This window comes from Salvelinus namaycush, chromosome 37, assembly GCF_016432855.1.
Source record: "Salvelinus namaycush isolate Seneca chromosome 37, SaNama_1.0, whole genome shotgun sequence".
Taxonomy (NCBI): domain Eukaryota; kingdom Metazoa; phylum Chordata; class Actinopteri; order Salmoniformes; family Salmonidae; genus Salvelinus; species Salvelinus namaycush.
In genome coordinates, this window is record NC_052343.1 from 6,636,500 (window position 1) to 6,657,578 (window position 21,079).

The window sequence follows — 21,079 nt, forward strand, 5'->3', positions numbered from 1 at the left end:
TTGCGTTAATATTTTTTATTTAGTATAATAAAATAAAATAATTATTTAACATTTGATAATTCACATTCTAGTGGACCCAATTTTAAGTGCTAACTACATGAATCAATATTCCAGGTCATCAAGTTTTGGTATCGGTTAAATCTCAAAACAGGAAAAGGGCAAAGCCCATGTTAGTTTACACATTTCTCCTACTCAGGTATGCCAGACAAAGATTTCCTGCGTACTCGGTTATCCTATGATACATGATGACGCCTAGGTTGGATCTCAGTCACTCTTTACATGCTAAATAATAGAACATGATAGCTGCTGTCAATCAATGCCTGTGAAGTAGCAATTAAAATGTTGATGTAATTACAATTTCCAACTACAACATTGATGTAGTGATCTGTAAAATAAAGTATTAAGTTGTCTACAATACAGTACTACAAAAAAAATTCAGTCTACAGTATATTTCTGCAGTAACATCTTCACATAAAAAATGACAACAGAAAAATAATAATTGGGGGATCATTTGATTTGTTGGAAGATTTAACAGATAAATGTGCCAACAAAAAATGAAGCATTTCTTTTCAATGTAATTTTGTCCACTTGTAGACAGCTGCTAAAAGGCATTGAACAAGACTAGATGAACAGGAGGAAAGTCAGGCAGCGTGTCCAAATCAAGCCATAGGCAAAGATTGACAAGACAAGGAGCCAGCTCAGTAAGCCACAGCAAGTGAGATATCCTGTAGTAAGGCAAGTTTGCTCTACACATGATATTTGGGCATAATGCCTTCTCTCCAATTATTTTTGTTGTTGTTTTATAAATCATTGCATTATGTCCCATGTGAAACAATATCGTCATATACTCTAAGAAAGTTACTTACAGTTGCATTTGAAAATAAATACTATGTTGACTGCACAGAAGCCAATGGCCCTAAAACTAACCATTATAAGGCTTCATTTTATACTCTTCTGCATAAGATGTGTGAGCATCTGCATGGGGGCAGAATGCAAAGACAAAGGGCAGCGCAGGGGGTATTGTCTTTAGTTTCCAAGGTTCAAGTCTACATATTCAAAATGTATATACAAAACAAATACATTCTAAAACAAGCTGAAGGAATAAGTGTTCATATATTTAAATGTAATGTATTTACACCATCAACACCCTTCAGAAACCCCTTCTGACAGCAGTGGTATTTAAATATTGTCATAGTAATAACGCAGATAACTAGTCATTTAAGACAGTGCACAAAGAGGGGAGAGTGCAGCCAAAAAAGGGGGCTACTACAATCGATGGGCATCCGGGCAGTTGACTGCTAAAATGTCTAAATGGACAATCTCTTATTAAATAAAGGAAAATCTCAAGCTGTATAAATTAGATATGCCATGATGCATCCCTGAGTGGGTCCAAATTCATAGAGAAACAGTGTTGTGAGCAATTATTTTCATAATTGATTCATGATTTCATTGTGAAGACATTTTGCTGACCAAAACTCAATTTAGGACCTTTGACAACCTTAATATACAATTAATTGCGTTGTGTTGAAACAGCTTTCTGAAACAGATTGAGAGGGGCTCCATAAAACAAAAATCAGTAACAGGGGGGACTAAAAAAGAAACCTTGGGCGAAAAGTGGAATAAATTAACAATGATTACAATGATGATGAATAAGCTGTGACTTGATGACAGTCTAAGGTCAGAGATTTTGATATTTTTTCTCCAATAAATAAAAATTATTGACAAATTAAATATTAAGTTATAGGCTTATTACTAATGTATTTACTTCTAAATTATATTTAAAAAGGCAAGCAAATTGTGTCACAGGCAATTTCTTTTTCAATTAGTAAATATACCTGTAAAGAAAGACAAAAACGAACAAAGCAAGACAAAAGACAAAACAATGATCTGGACTACACTAGCTAATTTAGGTAAAACACTGGAAATTACTCTTCACATTATGGCATTAGCAAGACATTGCTTTTAAGGGAATGGCAACACTGCCACACTAATTCCTTGTAGGAAATATAGTTGATGAAATTCCAATTCACTTCACATGCAGTGCATTCTGGTCAATCACTTACCAACTAATCATAATAGTTACAGTTAAGAACTATTGTACAGTACATGGATATAGACAATGTTTTGTTGCTCTCAGGAATCAGCTTCACGCCATATTAGAAGCACACAATAGTTCCTCGGGCCTTTCAAATGATCAGTGCTTAGGACCTTGTTTGATGGAGAGCCAGCCAATTAAGAACACTTTTCTAGACTGGCATGCATTTTGTGGCTTTTTCAAAATAAGCCCCCTCATTAAGTTCCACTTACAATACTTGAAAAGCAGATGCGTAGTGGGTGAATCGGCAAGTACGGCTGCATATGTGCATATGCACACTCCCTTTAATTTAACAATGGTAGAAACTCCCTCTGCCCAACGCTTACACAAAAATGCTTTTAAATCCATGACTGGGAGTATGCAAGAGAAGAGTGGAGAATAGGGACCACTAGGGGTTGGTGGTGGTGCTAGTGCCAGCGGTGGCCATAGTGAAGTTATCATTGCTGGTCACCAGTAGCAAAGCTTCGATGTTGGCCGTGCTCTCGGGGCTCTGCAGGGACAGGAAGTCCGACACGGATGGTTTGGCCACCATGGACGTGATGGTGGGGGGGTTGGTGGTCGCCGTGGCCACCCCTGGGGGGAACGTCTGTACAGAGGTTGAGGGGGAGGGGCTACCCGGTCCTAGTACCGCTCCTGTTTGGGGAAGAGGAGGGGACTCGTTCACTTCCGAGGTGAGCGGTGGGAGGCAGCACAAGGGGGAAGAGGGTGCCGGGGGGGGTACGGGGGGAAAGGGCAGTGTCATGGGAGCGGGGGGCGGTAGAGGAGCGGGGAGCACTGTGGGCTGTTGTTGTCGTGCTGCCGAGGCGTTGCTGCTCTTGTTGGAGAGCTTGTCTTTAGCAGAGTCCCTGCAGGCACACTGGCACTGGCAGGACTCCTCCTGTTTGATGATGATGACGGGCAGGCTGAGGCCGATCTGCTGGACAGAGTTGCCTGTAACACATTACAAAACAAGGGTTGTATATTTCATTAGGCACGAAACGGAAGAAAACGGTTCAAAACCCAGTGAACACTCCAATAAGAAACGCCTGTTTTCGTTTTCTTTTGCACAACACTTTGAAATACAATGTACCCTAATCAACACAAACAGGAGCTATAGCATAACTACAGACCAAGCCAGCTGTCCAATAACATCCAATCCTATGTAATTCAAATTTCATTAAAATGCTACTAGGGGACATCAAATTAATTTGTGCCATGTAAATACATTCAACATGGATGACTTTTCTAAATGACGGACGAGTTTGCTTTTTAAATATCCTGATTCATTAAACATTGGTAGGCTACCCCACATGAAAAAAATACTACAGTACTTACTATATAATTCTGTAGTATACTTAAGCAGTAAAGCCAGAGGAGGTGTGGTATATAGCCAATATACCACGGCTAAGGGCTGTTATTTGCATGATGCAACGTGGAGTGCCTGGACACAGCCCTTAGCCGTGGTATATTGGCCATATACCACAAACCTCCGAGGTGCCTTATTGCTATTATAAACTGGTTACCAACGTAATTAGAGCAGTAAAAATAAATGTTTTGTCATACCAATGTTATACGGTCTGATATACCACGGCTGTCAGCCAATCAGAATTCAGGGCTCGGACCACCCAGTTTAAAATTAAGCAATAAGCCCCGAGGGGGTGTGGTATATGGCCACTATACCACGTCTAAGTGCTGTTCTTAAGCAGGACACAACGTGGAGTGCCTGTACACAGCCCTTAGCCGTGGTATATTGGCCATATATCAGAAAACCCAGAGGTGCCTTATTGCTATTATAAACTGGTTACCAACATAATTAGAACAGTAAAAAGAAATGTGTTGTCATACCCATGGTATACGGTCTGAAATACCACAGCTTTCAGCCAATCAGCATTCAGGGCTCGAACCACCCAGTTTATAATATGGTATACATACTATAGTATTTACTGTAATGTTTTCGCTGAATTTATTGTAGTGTAGTGTTTTTTTTTGTGTGGACATGATTAGTATACCGTAGTATTTACATAAAGTGGGAGCTTTCTCCTTGAGGGAACCTACTGGACAAATACTAAAACAGCACATTTTCCATAACCTGTAGGTAGGTAGGACCGTGGTCTGAACAAATAGTTCAGAGCTTCAGCTCTTTTCTAAAACCTGAAGGGAACACAATATTTGTAGGTTTCTCACTTATGGGTGGCACAAATTGGGATATGGGGAAGGGGAATGGGCAGACTATATGCAAATTAAATACATTAGTATTGCTATAGTTAAAAACTAGTGTTTTTGCAAACTGTACCGTTTTTGCAGACATTACTGTAGTATTTACTATAGTGTTTTACCATATACTACAAAATGATATAGTGAGTACTGTACATGATCAAGGGATACTACAGTGTGTAGTATATTATTCTACAGTATACTATAGTATTTTTTTATGTGGGTCAGGGCAGCATTATTGCTGTTAATAATCACACTGGTAAAAGTAGGGGACAAATCTCACCTGAATTTCCTCCCACTGGTATGGCTGTGGTAAAGAAGACCTTCTCCACTTTTGGACCTCCATGTGGCTGGAAACAAACAACATTGATGTCCACACAAATGCATCAGCACCCAACCAAACTATCAATTCAATGTTAACCCGGGTGCCTCCCGGGTGCCTCCCGGGTGGCGCAGTGGTCTAGGGCACTGCATCGCAGTGCTAGCTGCGCCACCAGAGTCTCTGGGTTCGCGCCCAGGCTGGGCTGGGTTCGCGACCAGGCTCTGTCGCAGCCGGCCGCAACCGGGAGGTCCGCGGGGCGACGCACAATTGGCATAGCGTCGTCCGGGTTAGGGAGGGTTTGGCCGGTAGGGATATCCTTGTCTCAGTATGTAAAAAAAAAAAAAAAATGTAATATGTAAAAAATGTAATAAAAATGTATGCACTCTACTGTAAGTCGCTCTGGATAAGAGCGTCTGCTAAATGACTAAAATGTAAATGTAAATGTTAACCGGCATGTCAAACCGGCACTCTTACCGCTTGCTCTGGGTTCTGTTGGCTGTTGGCAGCGGTGTTAAGGATCCACTGCAGGTTCTGGTCGGACATGACGATGCTGGGCTGCAGCAGGCTCTGGGTGTGGCTGTGGCTTGGGGCGATGGTGGGGGCAGAGGCTGGGGGCGCCAGGGCAGGGTTGGTGTTGCTGGCCAAAGGCACGGTGTGTGTGTGAGCCACGGCGGGCAGCGGCACAGTCTCTGTGGGGGTGGCAGCGACTACAGCGCCCAGAGCCGCGTTGGCGAGGGCTGGGCCTGGCACCACTACTGGCGCAGCAGAGGGCACTATTGGAGCGGTCTGGGCGGGCAGCGCCACGTAGGGGGCAGGCACATCTGGTGTCTGCAGGGCAGTGGGTAAGGGTACGAAGGTGGCAAGGGGCTGGGTGGAGCTGATTGCGGTAACATTACTAATGGTTGCAGGAGATGCTGGCGGTTGGGAAGAGGGGGTTTGGCTAACAGGGAGCTGGGAGGAAGCCTCCAGGACAGTGGTGGAGGTGGTGTCGGAGTGAGGGTGAGAGTGTGGGTGGGTGTGGGAACAGGAGGATGAGGAGGAAGGGACGAGGGAGAATGAGAAGGAGATGGGGGTGGATCCATCGCCCATGGTGGACTGACCAGTCTCCTGGCCAAAGGCTTCGACAAGGCTCTCTGAAAAATATCAACAAATACAAAAAGAGCAAAAGTTAGCCTGAAAATGCACTGAAATCAACCCGAGTTAGTTTATAGATTGTGATGGGTACTTGCCGTGAGGATGTGCATCGTCTTGACTGACACTGTTCTCCGGACTCTGGAACATGAGCTCGAAGATCCTCACAGGGGTAACACTGCTCAAGTCCAAGTTCTGAGAATGTAACACAGATGTATCAAAGCATTACACGATAATACATGTCTGTCTTACAATACATCTTTATTGGTCCTTTATACAGAAACAAAATAAATATGGTTGTTTTTGCTGTCATAGTAACCCACCACAAAATAAAGTGTTCATACATGGACAAAAGCAGAAGGACCTATAAAGTCAAATAAGGGCTGATGAAATAATGCGCGCACACTCACATTGTGGATGTTTTCTCTGAGCTCCGAGTCAGTCGAGATGAGGCTCAAGTCACTGAGGCACAGTGAATGATTTGCATCCTGTAATTAGAGAGGAATAGGCCCAAATTAAATGTTCCACTGCCTAGAAACATTAACAGAACGAGACATTGGAGAAGCCAAGAAGCCTTCCTTTATTGAGCAAAAGCCGTCTAAAGTCATAAATATGCATAAGGATAGAATGTAGATCATAAAAACATAGAATGTAGATCATAAAAACAATCAAAACAGACTGTACTGACAGCAGGCACAATGTTGTAGGTACAAATAAATGAGTTTACCCATAAAAAAACCCCGGATATCTTAAAATGACTTCGCAGGCTAATCCATGTTAAAAAATACTAACAATACACTCTATTCAGTCACTTTTATCAAAGAGTGAGTGCATACTTAAAAAAAAAAATTGGTGGCCGTAGAGGGAATCGAACCCACGGCTATGACGTTGCTAGCGCCATGCTCTTACCAAAAAATGAGCCACACATGATCTGTCTGAAATAGATGCTTTGATTTATGTATGGCTCACCTCGGACAGGGGGTGTGTGAGGGTGACACTGAAGGGCTGGCCTTTGTCCCCATGGCCCCTGACGTGACTCTTCAAACTGTACTGGCTGCTGAATGCTTTCTCACAGCCGTTGCTGGGACAATTGAAAGGCTTCTCCCCTAAGGGAAGGAAGGATGGTGGGGGAAGGGCGTAGGGAGCGAGACAAGAGAGAAGGGAGGAAGGAAGAGGGTCACCTTCACTGTATGCCAAGGGAAATGACTTTCACAAAGTAATGTTAAAAAAGTAATGTTAAATCAAACGCTATCATTTCCTAATATAAAATATTGGAAAATGTTAAGAGATATTAAGCGCTACTCTCTGTCTCGGAGGTGTGGAATATGGATTAATGATTGGTTGACTGTCATTATTTTCTAAACAGAAGTAGTAGTAAAGCGTACCTGTGTGTGTCCGCACGTGCGTCTTTAGGTGATGGCTGGCAGCAAACGCCTTGCCGCAACCATCATGGTCACACCTAGAGGGAAGATCACACAAATGATCGGTCAATGTAAGCCAAACAGCAATAGAGAAAAACCTGTGGAGATTAAGCTGACGAAGAATAACTTAAAAATGCGGAAATTAGAAAAGCTGGTGCATAATATATATATACACTGCTCAAAAAAATAAAGGGAACACTTAAACAACACAATGTAACTCCAAGTCAATCACACTTCTGTGAAATCAAACTGTCCACTTAGGAAGCAACACTGATTGACAATAAATTTCACATGCTGTTGTGCAAATGGAATAGACAAAAGGTGGAAATTATAGGCAATTAGCAAGACACCCCCAATAAAGGAGTGGTTCTGCAGATGGTGCCCACAGAGCACTTCTCAGTTCCTATGCTTCCTGGCTGATGTTTTGGTCACTTTTGAATGCTGGCGGTGCTTTCACTCTAGTGGTAGCATGAGACGGAGTCTACAACCCACACAAGTGGCTCAGGTAGTGCAGCTCATCCAGGATGGCACATCAATGCGAGCTGTGGCAAGAAGGTTTGCTGTGTCTGTCAGCGTAGTGTCCAGAGCATGGAGGCGCTACCAGGAGACAGGCCAGTACATCAGGAGACGTGGAGGAGGCCATAGGAGGGCAACAACCCAGCAGCAGGACCGCTACCTCCGCCTTTGTGCAAGGAGGATCAGGAGGAGCACTGCCAGAGCCCTGCAAAATGACCTCCAGCAGGCCACAAATGAGCATGTGTCTGCTCAAACGGTCAGAAACAGACTCCATGAGGGTGGTATGAGGGCCCGACGTCCACAGGTGGGGGTTGTGCTTACAGCCCAACACCGTGCAGGACGTTTGGCATTTGCCAAAGAACACCAAGATTGGCAAATTCGCCACTGGCGCACTGTGCTCTTCACAGATGAAAGCAGGTTCACACTGAGCACATGAGCACATGTGACAGACGTGACAGAGTCTGGAGACGCCGTCGAGAACGCTCTGCTGCCTGCAACATCCTCCAGCATGACCGGTTTGGCGGTGGGTAAGTCATGGTGTGGGGTGGCATTTCTTTGGGGGGCCGCACAGCCCTCCATGTGCTCGCCAGAGGTAGCCTGACTGCCATTAGGTACCGAGATGAGATCCTCAGACCCCTTGTGAGACCATATGCTGGTGCGGTTGGCCCTGGGTTCCTCCTAATGCACGACAATGCTAGACCTCATGTGGCTGGAGTGTGTCAGCAGTTCCTGCAAGAGGAAGGCATTGATGCTATTGACTGGCCCGCCCGTTCCCCAGACCTGAATCCAGATGAGCACATCTGGGACATCATGTCTCGCTCCATCCACCAACGCCACGTTGTACCACAGACTGTCCAGGAGTTGGCGGATGCTTTAGTCCAGGTCTGGGAGGAGATCCCTCAGGAGACCATCCGCCACCTCATCAGGAGCATGCCCAGGCGTTGTAGGGAGGTCATACAGGCACATGGAGGCCACACACACTACTGAGCCTCATTTTTACTTGTTTTAAGGACATTACATCAAAGTTGGATCAGCCTGTAGTGTGGTTTTCCACTTTAATTTTGAGTGTGACTCCAAATCCAGACCTCCATGGGTTGATAAATTTGATTTCCATTGATCATTTTTGTGTGATTTTGTTGTCAGCATATTCAGCTATGTAAAGAAAAAAGTATTTAATAAGAATATTTCATTCATTCAGATCTAGGATGTGTTATTTTAGTGTTCCCTTTATTTTTTTGAGCAGTGTATATATTTTGGTGCGCCACAAAGCAGTGTCATGCCCCTCTTCCAATACAAAACCATATATCTAACTATTCAGAACAGATGAAAGATATAATCCCCTCAAGTTGCATTTTTCCCACTCCATTAGGCTACATTTGTTTATATGCATAGAAGATCTCATATCAAGAAAAAGGCATCCTCATTCAAACATGACCAGATAATGTCCTTGCTTTATATTCAAGGCAGCGGTCTTCCTCCCCTTGTGAAACATAAACCACAGTGCGTGCGTGGAGTCGGAGAACTCACCGGAATGGTTTCTCCCCTGTATGAGTGCGAATGTGCTTCCTCAGGTCACTGAGTGTGGTAAAGTACTTTGTGCATCCCTCCGATTCACAGTTGAACGTCTTCCCCGTGTGCAGTCTCTGGTGCGCTTTCAGTCTGCCGAGAGGAGATAATTACAATCAACCACGGGGAAGATTTAAAAAGGAGCTACGTGTAACGTTTGGGGGATAAATTCAATTTCCTTGTCGTTTTTGAAGAACACGTCTTAGAGATAGCTTATTACTGCTTTCTAACCATGTCATAATTTTATTCCTTTACTACAAATATAATAACTGACATTTAAATGGTAGGCCTACTTCCAAGTGGAAATGTAGCTCTGTTAATAAGAGCAAAAATATTGAGCTCCTGAAAATGTTCTCACCGTCTTGAATTAAATAAACATTCCAAAAACATTAGAACACAGCAGACTGTTAATGTGCAAACACTTGGGCCTGGAAGATTAGGTAGCACTCCAGAGAAAGAGACCAAATTGGAAAATAACAACCTAATCTTGCTTTAAAAACTTTAAGGACACAATCCAGGGTCATGTTGATTAGGGGAAGCAATGGAAAACCAAAATTAGCAATTCTTATTGGACAAGTCTAGGTAGTCCTTCCCTGTTTCAGTCGGTTTTCATCTGTTTAGTGCCTAATGAAAAAGGACCCGTAGCCTAGTAGAAATGTAGTGCCACCGTTTCTCTTATAGGAGAGGACAAGAGAAAAGTAATGTGATTAGGGGGAAACAACACATTGGCTTGGCTGTGCTGATAAATGGACCCTGACAGGGGAGTCGATGGTGGCACGCTTCCACCACCGCCTGTCTGTGGCCTTCGGTTCAATGTCACAACACTGGAGCCACTGGCTGACTAGCCTACTACTGGCCTAGCTGAGGGCCTCCATTTATAACGCCTTCATTGAGTGCTAAACCGAAGAAGCTAAATGTAGCAGACACTACAAAACCAAGAACTCAGTCAAATTAGAAAACTAAATTGGGAGATAAAACAAAGTCCAAATCACTGTAAGGTCTACTGCTGTAGGGTCTACCTGTTGTATTCGGCGCATGTGACTAATAACATTTTATTTTGATATTAGGCTAGAACACCCAACAATGCACAAAAGCACTGTTCAGTACTTAGACTGACAAAATGCTTGGGCCTACAGACAAACTGTGCTGTAGATAAGAAAAGCAAGCACATCCTCTTCTTTTGATACATCCTTCTTTATGCTATGTCAGACTGAATGAAGAAACTAGGCCTAGGGCTGGCACGATTACCATATAACTGCGTAACTGACGGTTATGGATGAAGGCTGTCATAAAAATAGCCAGGTTTTTTTGTGGAACTAACGGCTGACTGAAGATGGGAAAAGTTTTGCTATTAGAACAGTTATTACCGTGACATCGATAAATTAGTTGACCAATAACAGTCAACCAAAACACCATGAGTGTCACAGCCCTAAACCTACACATTGTTTGCTAATCTACTATGGAAGAATACCTCTGAATGGGTGTAGGCAGGGCAGAAAATGTACACCTGCCACATGCAGGTAGATTTAGGTATTGGCGGGTAAGAATGTCTATTTCACCAACAACTTGCACGGCTCTACAGTGAGAGCGTTACATTCGTAAATAAAAATAGTCAAAAGTCAAGTATGAGCATCTGCGGGTTAGAAAGATGCTGCAGTAGCATTTCCAAATGATTTGTGCTGTTTTATTTCATAACTACTAAATCGCACAAATAATTACAAATCCTATATCCCACCTCGCGTAGCAACACTGCCTGGCAGGGGAGCTGTGCGCACTGAGTGAAGCGCTGATAGATTCATTTTTGGTGGCGCTGCAAACACACCGCCAGCCCGCTCATTAGGCAGGATTAGGCGTCCGTTTACGGCGGCAGATTGACGAGGGCGGCATTTTCCGAGCCAAACTGGCCAAGATGCACCTCCAACAACAACACATAAAACCTAACTTAATTCTGCCCAAAAAGAATGACAATTTCTCTCAACCAGTGGCATATTGGCTTTTTAGGTGAGTGCTGATGCCGCCTTTTGATAAGCAGTGGCCACTTTTTGAAGGCAGGGCGCAAAATATTTTGACTGTCCATTCCCAACACTATGGTTCAGATTTTGTACGGTCTAAACCAGCCTTGATTTGGGCCCAAACATAGACATCTATAAATTACTTATTTTCAACTTTCAATCAAAACGGAAAAAAATTGCCTGATTTCAACATCCGGAAAATACATTTTCAACATCTGTAAAATATGTATTTTCAACATCAGGAAAATAAGTATATTTTCACCTTTCATTCAGAACCTAATTTGAACGTCTCTTCAATGTCTGAAAAATAGTTGTTTTTTTAAACGCCATTTCACTTACTGGGACGGGGTAAAAATGAAAAATGTGTCTAATTTAGTCTTTGTCCTCGTGTTTATTGGCTATTTACATTGTTTTGTTCACAAGCTCGGTTGTTTTTCAACATTAGTTGAGTCTGCTGCTTCAACTGATACCGACGAGACACCCTAGTCTGATCCCAAATCACAGACACACGTGTGACACGACTCAAGTGGCCCCATTACCACGGTAAACCTTCCACCCTTAAAGAGGCTGCTGAACATTTTGGATAAAATAATGAAATTGAGTAATATACCACATTACTTCTAATACATTTCTTGTTTAAGAAAATTAACAAGCATGGTCATCTGTTGTTTTGTGTTTTTTTTTTAATGGTAAAGAATCTGAGTGGCTGTGGATGGTGGACCAAAAAATACATTTTAGGCCACAAGTGTAGACTAGATATGTCACTTTACATATTTTTATATTGTATCTATTATCTTAGTTATTATCTATTTTACATGTAATTTATTACCTGTTACCTTTGATCTATTATCTATCCATCTTTAGTATAGGACAACATATACAGGTAACTGCCAAAATAAAGGAAACACTTGAGTAAATGAGGGATACAAAGTATACTGAAAGCAAGTGCTTCCACACAGGTGTGGTTCCTTAGTTAATTAAGAAATTAACATCCCATCATGCTTAAGGTCATGTATAAAAATAAAAATGCCCAGTTGCCCATTATTTTGGCTACCATGACTACAATAAGAGATCTCAGTAACTTTGAAAGAGGGGTCTCAAAAGAGCTTAAAGGGTGTGTGTGTGTCTCAGTCGCCAGCTCTCAACCCAATTGAACACATATGGTAGATTCTGGAGCGGCGCCTGAGACAGTTTTCAACCACCATCAACAAAACCCCAAATGGTGGAATTTCTGGTGGAAGAATGGTGTCGCATCCCTCCAATAGAGTTCCAGACACTTGTAGAATCTATGCCAAGGTGCACTGATGCTGTTATGGCGGCTTGTGGTTGCCCAACACCCTATTAAGACACTTTATGTTGACGTTTCCTTTATTTTGGCAGTTACCTGTAGATAGATAGTCATCCGATTAGTCAGCATGTCTGGGAATATTTCGACATGCAGCTGGTAAACTTTGTGTTAGTCGAGCCTCACCTATACAGAGTGTTGAAGGCCTTCTCGCAGCCCTGCACGTCACACTCAAAGGGCTTCTCCTTGGTGTGAACGCGCACGTGGATCTTCAGGCTGTAGGAGGTGAGGAAGGCCTTGCCGCAACCCAACTGGTTGCACACAAACGTGTACTCGCCCCGGTGGGTCTTCTGGTGCGTGCGCAGGTTGCCCGCCGTGCTGTAGGTCCGTGTGCAGCCCTCAAACATGCACTGGTACCGCTTCACCTGAGTGACAAACAAGAAGACAATTACTTTTTCTTAATTAATCTTTCCTCGATTCTTTGCGACATCTCTCCTCGCCTCTCAAAAGACTTTGGATAATAAGGTCCGAGGGGAGGGACCTTGGACCTTCTCCTACTCCAATATGGTTGAGAAGGAGGCGAGGCGATAGGATGAGAGCCAGAGTGAGAAACAAACGGGGTATGTTTACACAGGCAACAATGACACGGCGCATGAGCGGGTAAGCGCACATGACATCAGTGACTTGACCCCCCCATCCATTTCCACCGGACTGATTTTGTTGTGCACCGTGTTTCAACTCAGCAGTCTCTGCATTCAGCGGCCGTGGCAGTCAGTCTGTCTTATGGCTCTGTTCTGCTCTCACACAAAAGGCCCCGGGGAGAGAATAAAGCCGGCTCCTTTCCCCTCCTTCGTATACCCATAGAACACACTAGCCTACATTGTCATAACACAAAGCCTTCCCATCCAAGCTTTATCCCCCCCCCACAAAACAAATCTATTTTCAGAGCTTGCATTATACCCCATAACTTAATTCCTTGATCCTGTTGTAGACTAGGGGTAAAAAAATTACACTTTGTTTACGCAAATTTCAAAAGAAAGTCAACCAGCCCTGACCTCGTAAAAACAACACTCTTTTCCCTTAATAAATAGTCAACAACGGCTTACATCCCCTTATGTAACTCCTGGATAGCCACATTGCACACAGAGAGGCCCTACTAGACACAATAGTGAGGCAGCCTGTCCAATTCCAGTTATTTTTTTAGAGCTAGCGGTCCTCTATTATTTCTCCAAAAGGATGGATTCCAGCCATGACAACTGGTCCACTAGCAGTCTCCGCATGACACTACAAATCACTGGAGCCTAACAGAAACGCAGCGGGAGTAGCCTAAGACAACTGTTGGCCTATGTTTAAGGAGGAGATAGAAGGAGAAACCCACAGCCGGAGGTCATATTCATCAGGGACCAAACGGAATAAAACTGACTGAAATACGGAAGGATTACCTGAACTTGTCCGTTGCAAAACGTTTTGCTACATTGTGCACTAATGAATACGACCCAGCATTACCTGTCCCTTGGTGATACTAGGCCTAATGACTGACTGGTTGTGCTATTCATTCAAGTTTCAATGTCATGTGCAAAAGTACAGTGAAATGCTTTCTTGCTAGCTCTAAACCCAACAATGCAGTAATCAATATCAATGTTGTAAAAATAACATAAGGTAGAGCGAAAACACACAAGAAATAGAAATAAGAACATGAGAAAGTAAGAAGCTATATACAGGATCAGTCCAATACCATATTTACAATATGCAGGGAGTGTACTGGAGTGATATGTATAGGGGTAAGGTGACTAGGCATCAGGACATAAGATAAACAGAGTAGTAGCAGAGTATATAACGAATGTGTGCGTGCGTGTAGTCAGAATAAATGTGTGCATGTTATGTGTGTGTGAGCAAATGAAGTGAGTATGTGCGTGTGTGTGTTGGAGTGTCAGTGTGTGTGAGTGTGTAAGGTCCTGTGAATGTGCATAAAGAGTGCAATTATATATATATATCTTTTCTAACACAAGTGCGAAGGAAGGGAAGTAAGAAGTATGAACATGCACCCCACACTGAGGAGCCTGGCTGCTGTGCTGCTACAGCGTATCAGCTGTACTGTATTGTTATTCAACCCCCACAGCTTCACGACTGACTCCCCCACTTCTGCAGCATCACTTCAAATTACACAGGTTCACTAGATTGGCATGCCATCGCCTCCCACATGCACAGCGGGGAAAGAGCTCTCTAGTAGTAGGCTACACAGAGAGTGTCTAATGCAACTAGATGCTGCAAGGCCTACTGAAATGGTATGTAAGAATGCTGCAAAGCCTACTGAAATGGTTTGTAAGAATGCTGCAAGGCCTACTGAAATGGTATGTAAGAATTCTGCAAGGCCTACTGAAATGGTATGTAAGAATGCTGCAAAGCCTACTGAAATGGTTTGTAAGAATGCTGCAAGGCCTACTGAAATGGTATGTAAGAATGCTGCAAAGCCTACTGAAATGGTTTGTAAGAATGCTGCAAGGCCTACTGAAATGGTATGTAAGAATTCTGCAAGGCCTACTGAAATGGTATGTAAGAATGCTGCAAAGCCTACTGAAATGGTTTGTAAGAATGCTGCAAGGTCTACTGAAATGGTATGTAAGAATTCTGCAAGGCCTACTGAAATGGTATGCAAGAATGCTGCAAGGCCTACTGAAATGGTATGTAAGAATGCTGCAAGGCCTACTGAAATGGTATGTAAGAATGCTGCAAGGCCTACTGAAATGGTATGTAAGAATTCTGCAAGGCCTACTGAAATGGTATGTAAGAATTCTGCAAGGCCTACTGAAATGGTATGTAAGAATTCTGCAAGGCCTACTGAAATGGTATGTAAGAATTCTGCAAGGCCTACTGAAATGGTATGTAAGAATTCTGCAAGGCCTACTGAAATGGTATGCTAAGGACTGCTTTGGGTTGCATTGAGACATTTAGAACACCTAGGCTCGAGAAACATTGAAAATAACATCTGCAATGTTTGGCATCCACATCCGCAATTATGACAAAAGTCAAAAGGAAATGAGGAGGACACACATTTTGGAGAAGCAACATGAACGGATGACAAATCATGAGTTGGGAGAGGAACAATCGTTTGGGGTGATTGCATATTTGGCTCAGTCTGTAGATGAGATTTCATAAATCCAATTGTAAGTAAGCAAAATGCATTCTCTCTCCCTCAATGACATCATGCAAGTAGCTAGGATAGGAGGGGGAGGAGTGGTCTGGCTCCAGCAGAGCACTTCAACACAAAGACAGCACAAGGACCCTAATGGCACTGGCCAACATGGTGACAAAGGGGGACCCTGGTAACAAACAGGAACTTTGTTGCATTGAGGGTGCAATATTTGGCCGGGCCTCATCATGATAGGTTAGGAGTAGTGTTGAACTGATCACTGCTGTAACCCTGAGCTAGCCTGTTGTTACGGTGCTGCTTTGCATTTTAGGAAGAAATAGCCTAGAGGTGCAACCCTCCAACAAGCTCCATTGTACTCTTTTGCATACCAGCGTGCCTTACACAATGATTAAGAGCTAGCCGTAAAGTCTGAAGCCACTAGACCTGCCATCATAAAGTAAAACACAAATAATGACACTGCACAAGCTTCAGATGAGTCATTTACTATGTGTGCTGTACACAGCAGAGGAGGGGTTAAACATTTATCATATAAAAGATACAGTGGTGGAAAAAGTACCAATTGTCATAACCAAGTAAAAGTCACCCAGTAAAATCCTACTTGAGTAAAAGTAAAAAAGTATTTGGTTTTAAATATACTTAAGTATCAAAAGTAAATGTAATTGTTAAAATATACTTAAGTATCAAAAGTAAAAATTACTTCAAATTCCTTATATTAAATCATGATTTTCTTGTTTTATAAATTTACGGATAGCCAGAGGCACACTCCAACACTCAGACATAATTTACAAACAAAGCATTTGTGTTTAGTGAGTCTGCCAGATCAGATACAGTAGGGATGACCAGGGATTTTCTCTTTAAGTGTGTGAATTAGACCGTTTTCCTGTCCTGCTAAGCATTCAAAATGTAACGAGTACTTTTGGGTGTCAGGGAAAATGTATGGAGTAAAAAGTACATTATTTCCTTCAGGTATGTAGTGAAGTAAAAGTTGTCAAAAATATAAATAGTAAAGTAATGTACAGATACCCCAAAAAACGACGTAAGTAGTACTTAAAATATTTTTTACTTAAGGACTTTACACCACTGAAACCAGAAAGGTCTTGAGAAGAACGTAGCTCACTAAGTAAATCAAAGCATTTCGTTCACCCAGTGGATTTACTCTCCCTGCTCACGCCTCACGTTGCTCCCTTTCAACATGGGGTCTCTATTATTTTTACTTAACACAACACACTAGGCTAATTGTGTGTTGAGATCAAGTACATTTAAAATCAGGCAGTGCAAAATCCCTGATCTACAAACCACCTAGCATTCCGAATGACTACTCATTATGTGATCAAGATTAGTGATTCTGGGCCTCCCGGGTGGCGCAGTGGTCTAGGGCACTGCATCGCAGCGCTAGCTGCGCCACCAGAGACTCTGGGTTCGCGCCCAGGCTCTGTCGCAGCCGGCCGCGACCGGGAGATCCGTGTGGCGACGCACAATTGGCCTAGCGTCATCCGGGTTAGGGAGGGTTTGGCCGGTAGGGATATCCTTGTCTCATCGCGCACCAGCGACTCCTGTGGCGGGCCGGGCGCAGTGCGCGCTAACCAAGGGAGCCGGGTGCACGGTGTTTCCTCCGACACATTGGTGCGACTGGCTTCCGGGTTGGAGGCGCGCTGTGTTAAGAAGCAGTGCGGCTTGGTTGGGTTGTGTTTCGGAGGACGCATGGCTTTCGACCTTCGTCTCTCCCGAGCGCGTACGGGAGTTGTAGCGATGAGACAAGATAGTAATTACTAGCAATTGGATACCACGAAAATTGGGGAGAAAAGGGGGTAAAATTTATTTTTTTAAAAAGAAAAAAAGATTAGTGATTCTGCGCCTTGCCGAAACTGATCCCCTCAAACACGCTGTATGACCTCCACACAGCGTCACATAACGCATTTCAGCGGCGAGGGGGCACGTAAGCCAACATACCTCTCTTTGCTTGGTCTCCGGACACTCTGAGTGCAGGGTGAGGGTGGCCCCCTCGATGTTGCGCGGCATGGCCATGGACCCCGGGTTGATGATGAACTGGATCTGGTCGGGCGAGATGGTGTGATGCACGTATCCCTGCGACATGCCGTCCTGGTCGCCCATGAAGGTCATAGAGCCTTCCTCCTCTTCCTCCTCCTCCTCATCGACCAGGAAAGTGCCCCCGTCGTCGTGGTCCCCCCCGACGCAGTGTCCATGGTCCTCCTCTCCCTCCTCGTCCAGCCGGATGGGGTCCTGCTCGATGAGCACCGTAGTGCGGTCGTAGACGCGGGAGCCCGAGGGTGCCGACATCAGGTCGTCGTCATCTTTGTCGTCGTCGTAGTGTGCCATCTTGTCTTCATCGTTGTCCTCTTTGTCATCGTGCTCGAGGCGGTCCACCCCCACCTGCAAAAATATGGAGGCCTCCGTGCGAGGGCCACGCTCGCTCATGGTCCCGGCTGGGCTGGCCGCCTCTGGTGGGTGAGTGTGCACAGAGGAAGGCGTGCTCACTTGTTCCTGCACAGAGGAGGATAGACAGGAAAGTGTGAGGGTGGTGGCTATTAGGAGTTGTGCTGTGCCCCTTCAAAATCAAAGTGTTCATTTTAAATGCAGGGCTGTGAGTGCTGACCTACCTCTTTCTGAATTTCAAAACAATTCTGTTAACAAAAACAATCTCTCTGCTTGCTACGTCTAGAGCCATTGAAGTAAAGAATATAACAAATTATGATTCCTTGCAATGAAAGTAGCTAGAGCCTAGCTTCAGTCAGTGACCTGGGCTAACGCTGTAGCTATTTGGCCAAAAGGGGAAGGACTACATGACTCCAAATAAAATACAGTAAACAGGAAATTTGAGGGGAAAAACAAAAAGGCTTCAACACTTGAGGCTAATTTTTCCACCTTCCAAGAGCAGAATATAGATACTTGGAAAGTTATTTGGTTGAGTATTACAAAAGGTAGGTAAAGTGGGACAACGCAGAGCAGCTATTTTTTTATGCCAAAGACAAGCATGGGTACACTTGCTCTAGAAGCAAACACCTAACTGTTGAGAATGCAGCTAGAGAAGATACATGAACAGTTCTCTGGCAGTACCCGTTTAAAAACCACCAAATCTATAGCCTAAAGTTTGGTTACTAAAGTAGTATAGTGTAGGCTACTCGTCATCTTCAAACATGTCATGCATAGCGCCATAAACACTTGTCTAAAAGGTGGACAGTTATACCTATTCCCTAATGCTGGAGTGAAATGATAAAACTCATCTATTCTCTACGATGCATTGGAATAAGGTCTAGATGTAGCTATAAATGAAATTTGTTGTATGAATTAGCCTGAGTATGACTGTTATAGGGGTAGATTTGAACCATTTCCAATAAGGAGCCAGCTCAACTGCAGAAGGCTACTAATTCGATGTAGAAAATGTGTCAGAGTGGCTAACAAATAGTAAATAAATCCAATAACACCCAAATGGACCTCTATACCAGGCGGTGTCAGAGGAAGGCCCTAAAAATTGTCAAAGACTCCAGCCACCCAAGTCAGAGACTGCTCTCTCTGCTACCGCACAAGAAGCTGGACCGATGAACAAAGTCTGGAACCAACAAGACCCTGAACAGCTTCTACCCCCAATCTATAAGACCACTAAATACTGTAGTTAAATATTTAATCAAATAGCTACCCAGAGTATTTGTATTGACCGTTTTTACACTATTTTGACTAATCCCATACACTGCTGATACAGTTCATGATCTATCCTGTTGCCTAGTCACTTTATTCCTACCTAGACACACACACTTTTTGTTTTATTTCTACCTATATTATCAGTTAAGAACAAATTCTTATTTACAATGATGGCCCATCCCAGCCAACGCCGGGGCAATTGTGCGCCGCTCTATGGGACTCCCAATCACAGCCAGAAGTGATGCAGCATGGATTCGAACCAGGGACTACAGCGATGCCTCTTACACTGAGATACAGTGCCTTAGACCGCTCGGGAGCCCATATATACATAGGGAGCCTAAATGTACATACACCTATTACCTCGCACACAGACTCAGTACTGGTACTCTCTGTATATAGCCAAGTTACTCATTGTGTATTTATTCCTAGTGTTATTTTTCAATTTTTTCTTCTCTGCATTGTTGGGAAGGGTCGTAAGTAAGCATTTCACAGTTAGTCTGCCTGTTGTTTACGAAGCATGTGACAAATAACATTTGATTTGGTTTCATTTGAATGGTCTGTATGTTCCTAGGCACTAACCATCTCGCCACCCATGGAGGTCGAGAACTTCCTGATTTCGTTTGACAGCACAGTGGTGCCAGCCAAAGTTGATTTATCATGGACAGTGAGCATTACACCAACGATATTTACAAACACTTTCAGGAGACAAGTTAAAGATGGCATGTCACACTCATCTGTGATTTCGCCTTTTGACTAAAGGCTCCATACAGCGCGACGGCATCACTAGTAGCTAGCGCGTTTGTGAATAGTTGTAATTATTTGGCTAGGTAGCTAACGTTCGTTGGGCAGCTAACTTTAACGTTGCAAGGACAACCAACTTCCATCCTGATAACGTTCGTAATAACTAGATAACCTTAGCTAAATAAATATATCAATAGTTAGTTGACTTCGATCGACATGACAGTTCAATTAACTTAGCTAGTTTGCTAACGTTAATATGTAAATGTCTCGCTAGTTAAACACTTTCACATAGCATGTTAACTCAAATGAAAACATGACAGCTAATTTTTTTTTTTTTTTTTTTTTTTTTTTTTACAACGCTATTTTGCTAACGTTTAGCTAACGTAACGTTGGTTTGAACGATAGTGTTTGTTGAAAATGTCAATCTAGCTAACGTTAATCAACGTTTCAGACTAGCTATAATACCAATGAACAAGTGCATGTTAAGCAGCTACCAAGCATGCAGCGTAAAACAACAAGCACGGTATGTTATGCTTAAATATCAAACATTACTAGCTAACTAGTTAGGCAACGTTATCGTTAGCTAAAAATCTGTGAACTAACGTAGTGCTAGCTAGCCAGCTAACGTTAGTTTGACTGGCTGTCTGTCGATAAATCTCCCGTCGAAGCAGATAACTTTTACTTTGCCAATTTTCAGGGCTCCACTAGAAACATATATACAACACAGAACACATTTACCGGTGCAGCGCAAATGCCGACTTGGTTTATGTTTCGGGTAGCTTAGCACTTTCTTCCCATCTCCTCCCTAGTGGTACCATGATTAAATATAAACGTCATATTTCAGCCTCCCCTCGTGTTGTATTCTGGGAAATATACCCCTCCCATGTACACTAGTCCCCCTATAATGAAATCGAAACTACTGAAATTAAATATTAGATTTAAAATAATGCAAAGCTAATAAAGCAATCCCCAATCAGTACTAACAGCCA

The 21,079-nt window shown here is 43.3% G+C and overlaps 1 protein-coding gene across 2 annotated transcripts; it reads right to left on the reverse strand.

The window, feature by feature from the left end:
- LOC120031693 (metal regulatory transcription factor 1-like) lies at positions 1 to 21,003 on the reverse strand. Of its 2 annotated transcripts, none has more exons than XM_038977487.1 (11): positions 20,829 to 21,003; positions 17,643 to 18,194; positions 12,728 to 12,966; positions 9,206 to 9,337; positions 7,127 to 7,200; positions 6,711 to 6,847; positions 6,154 to 6,229; positions 5,840 to 5,944; positions 5,085 to 5,743; positions 4,572 to 4,638; positions 1 to 3,025 (listed from the first exon to the last, which is right to left on the reverse strand). In XM_038977487.1, exons 2-11 carry the CDS (start codon positions 18,126 to 18,128, stop codon positions 2,484 to 2,486), a joined length of 2,517 nt encoding a protein of 838 aa, XP_038833415.1. In that variant the 5' UTR covers positions 18,129 to 18,194; positions 20,829 to 21,003; the 3' UTR covers positions 1 to 2,483. The 2 variants fall into 2 exon arrangements, with proteins under 2 accessions (XP_038833415.1, XP_038833416.1); XM_038977488.1 differs by having other exon boundaries at positions 5,840 to 5,936; positions 6,152 to 6,229; positions 20,829 to 21,002.
- Between the last annotated feature and the right edge of the window lie 76 nt (positions 21,004 to 21,079).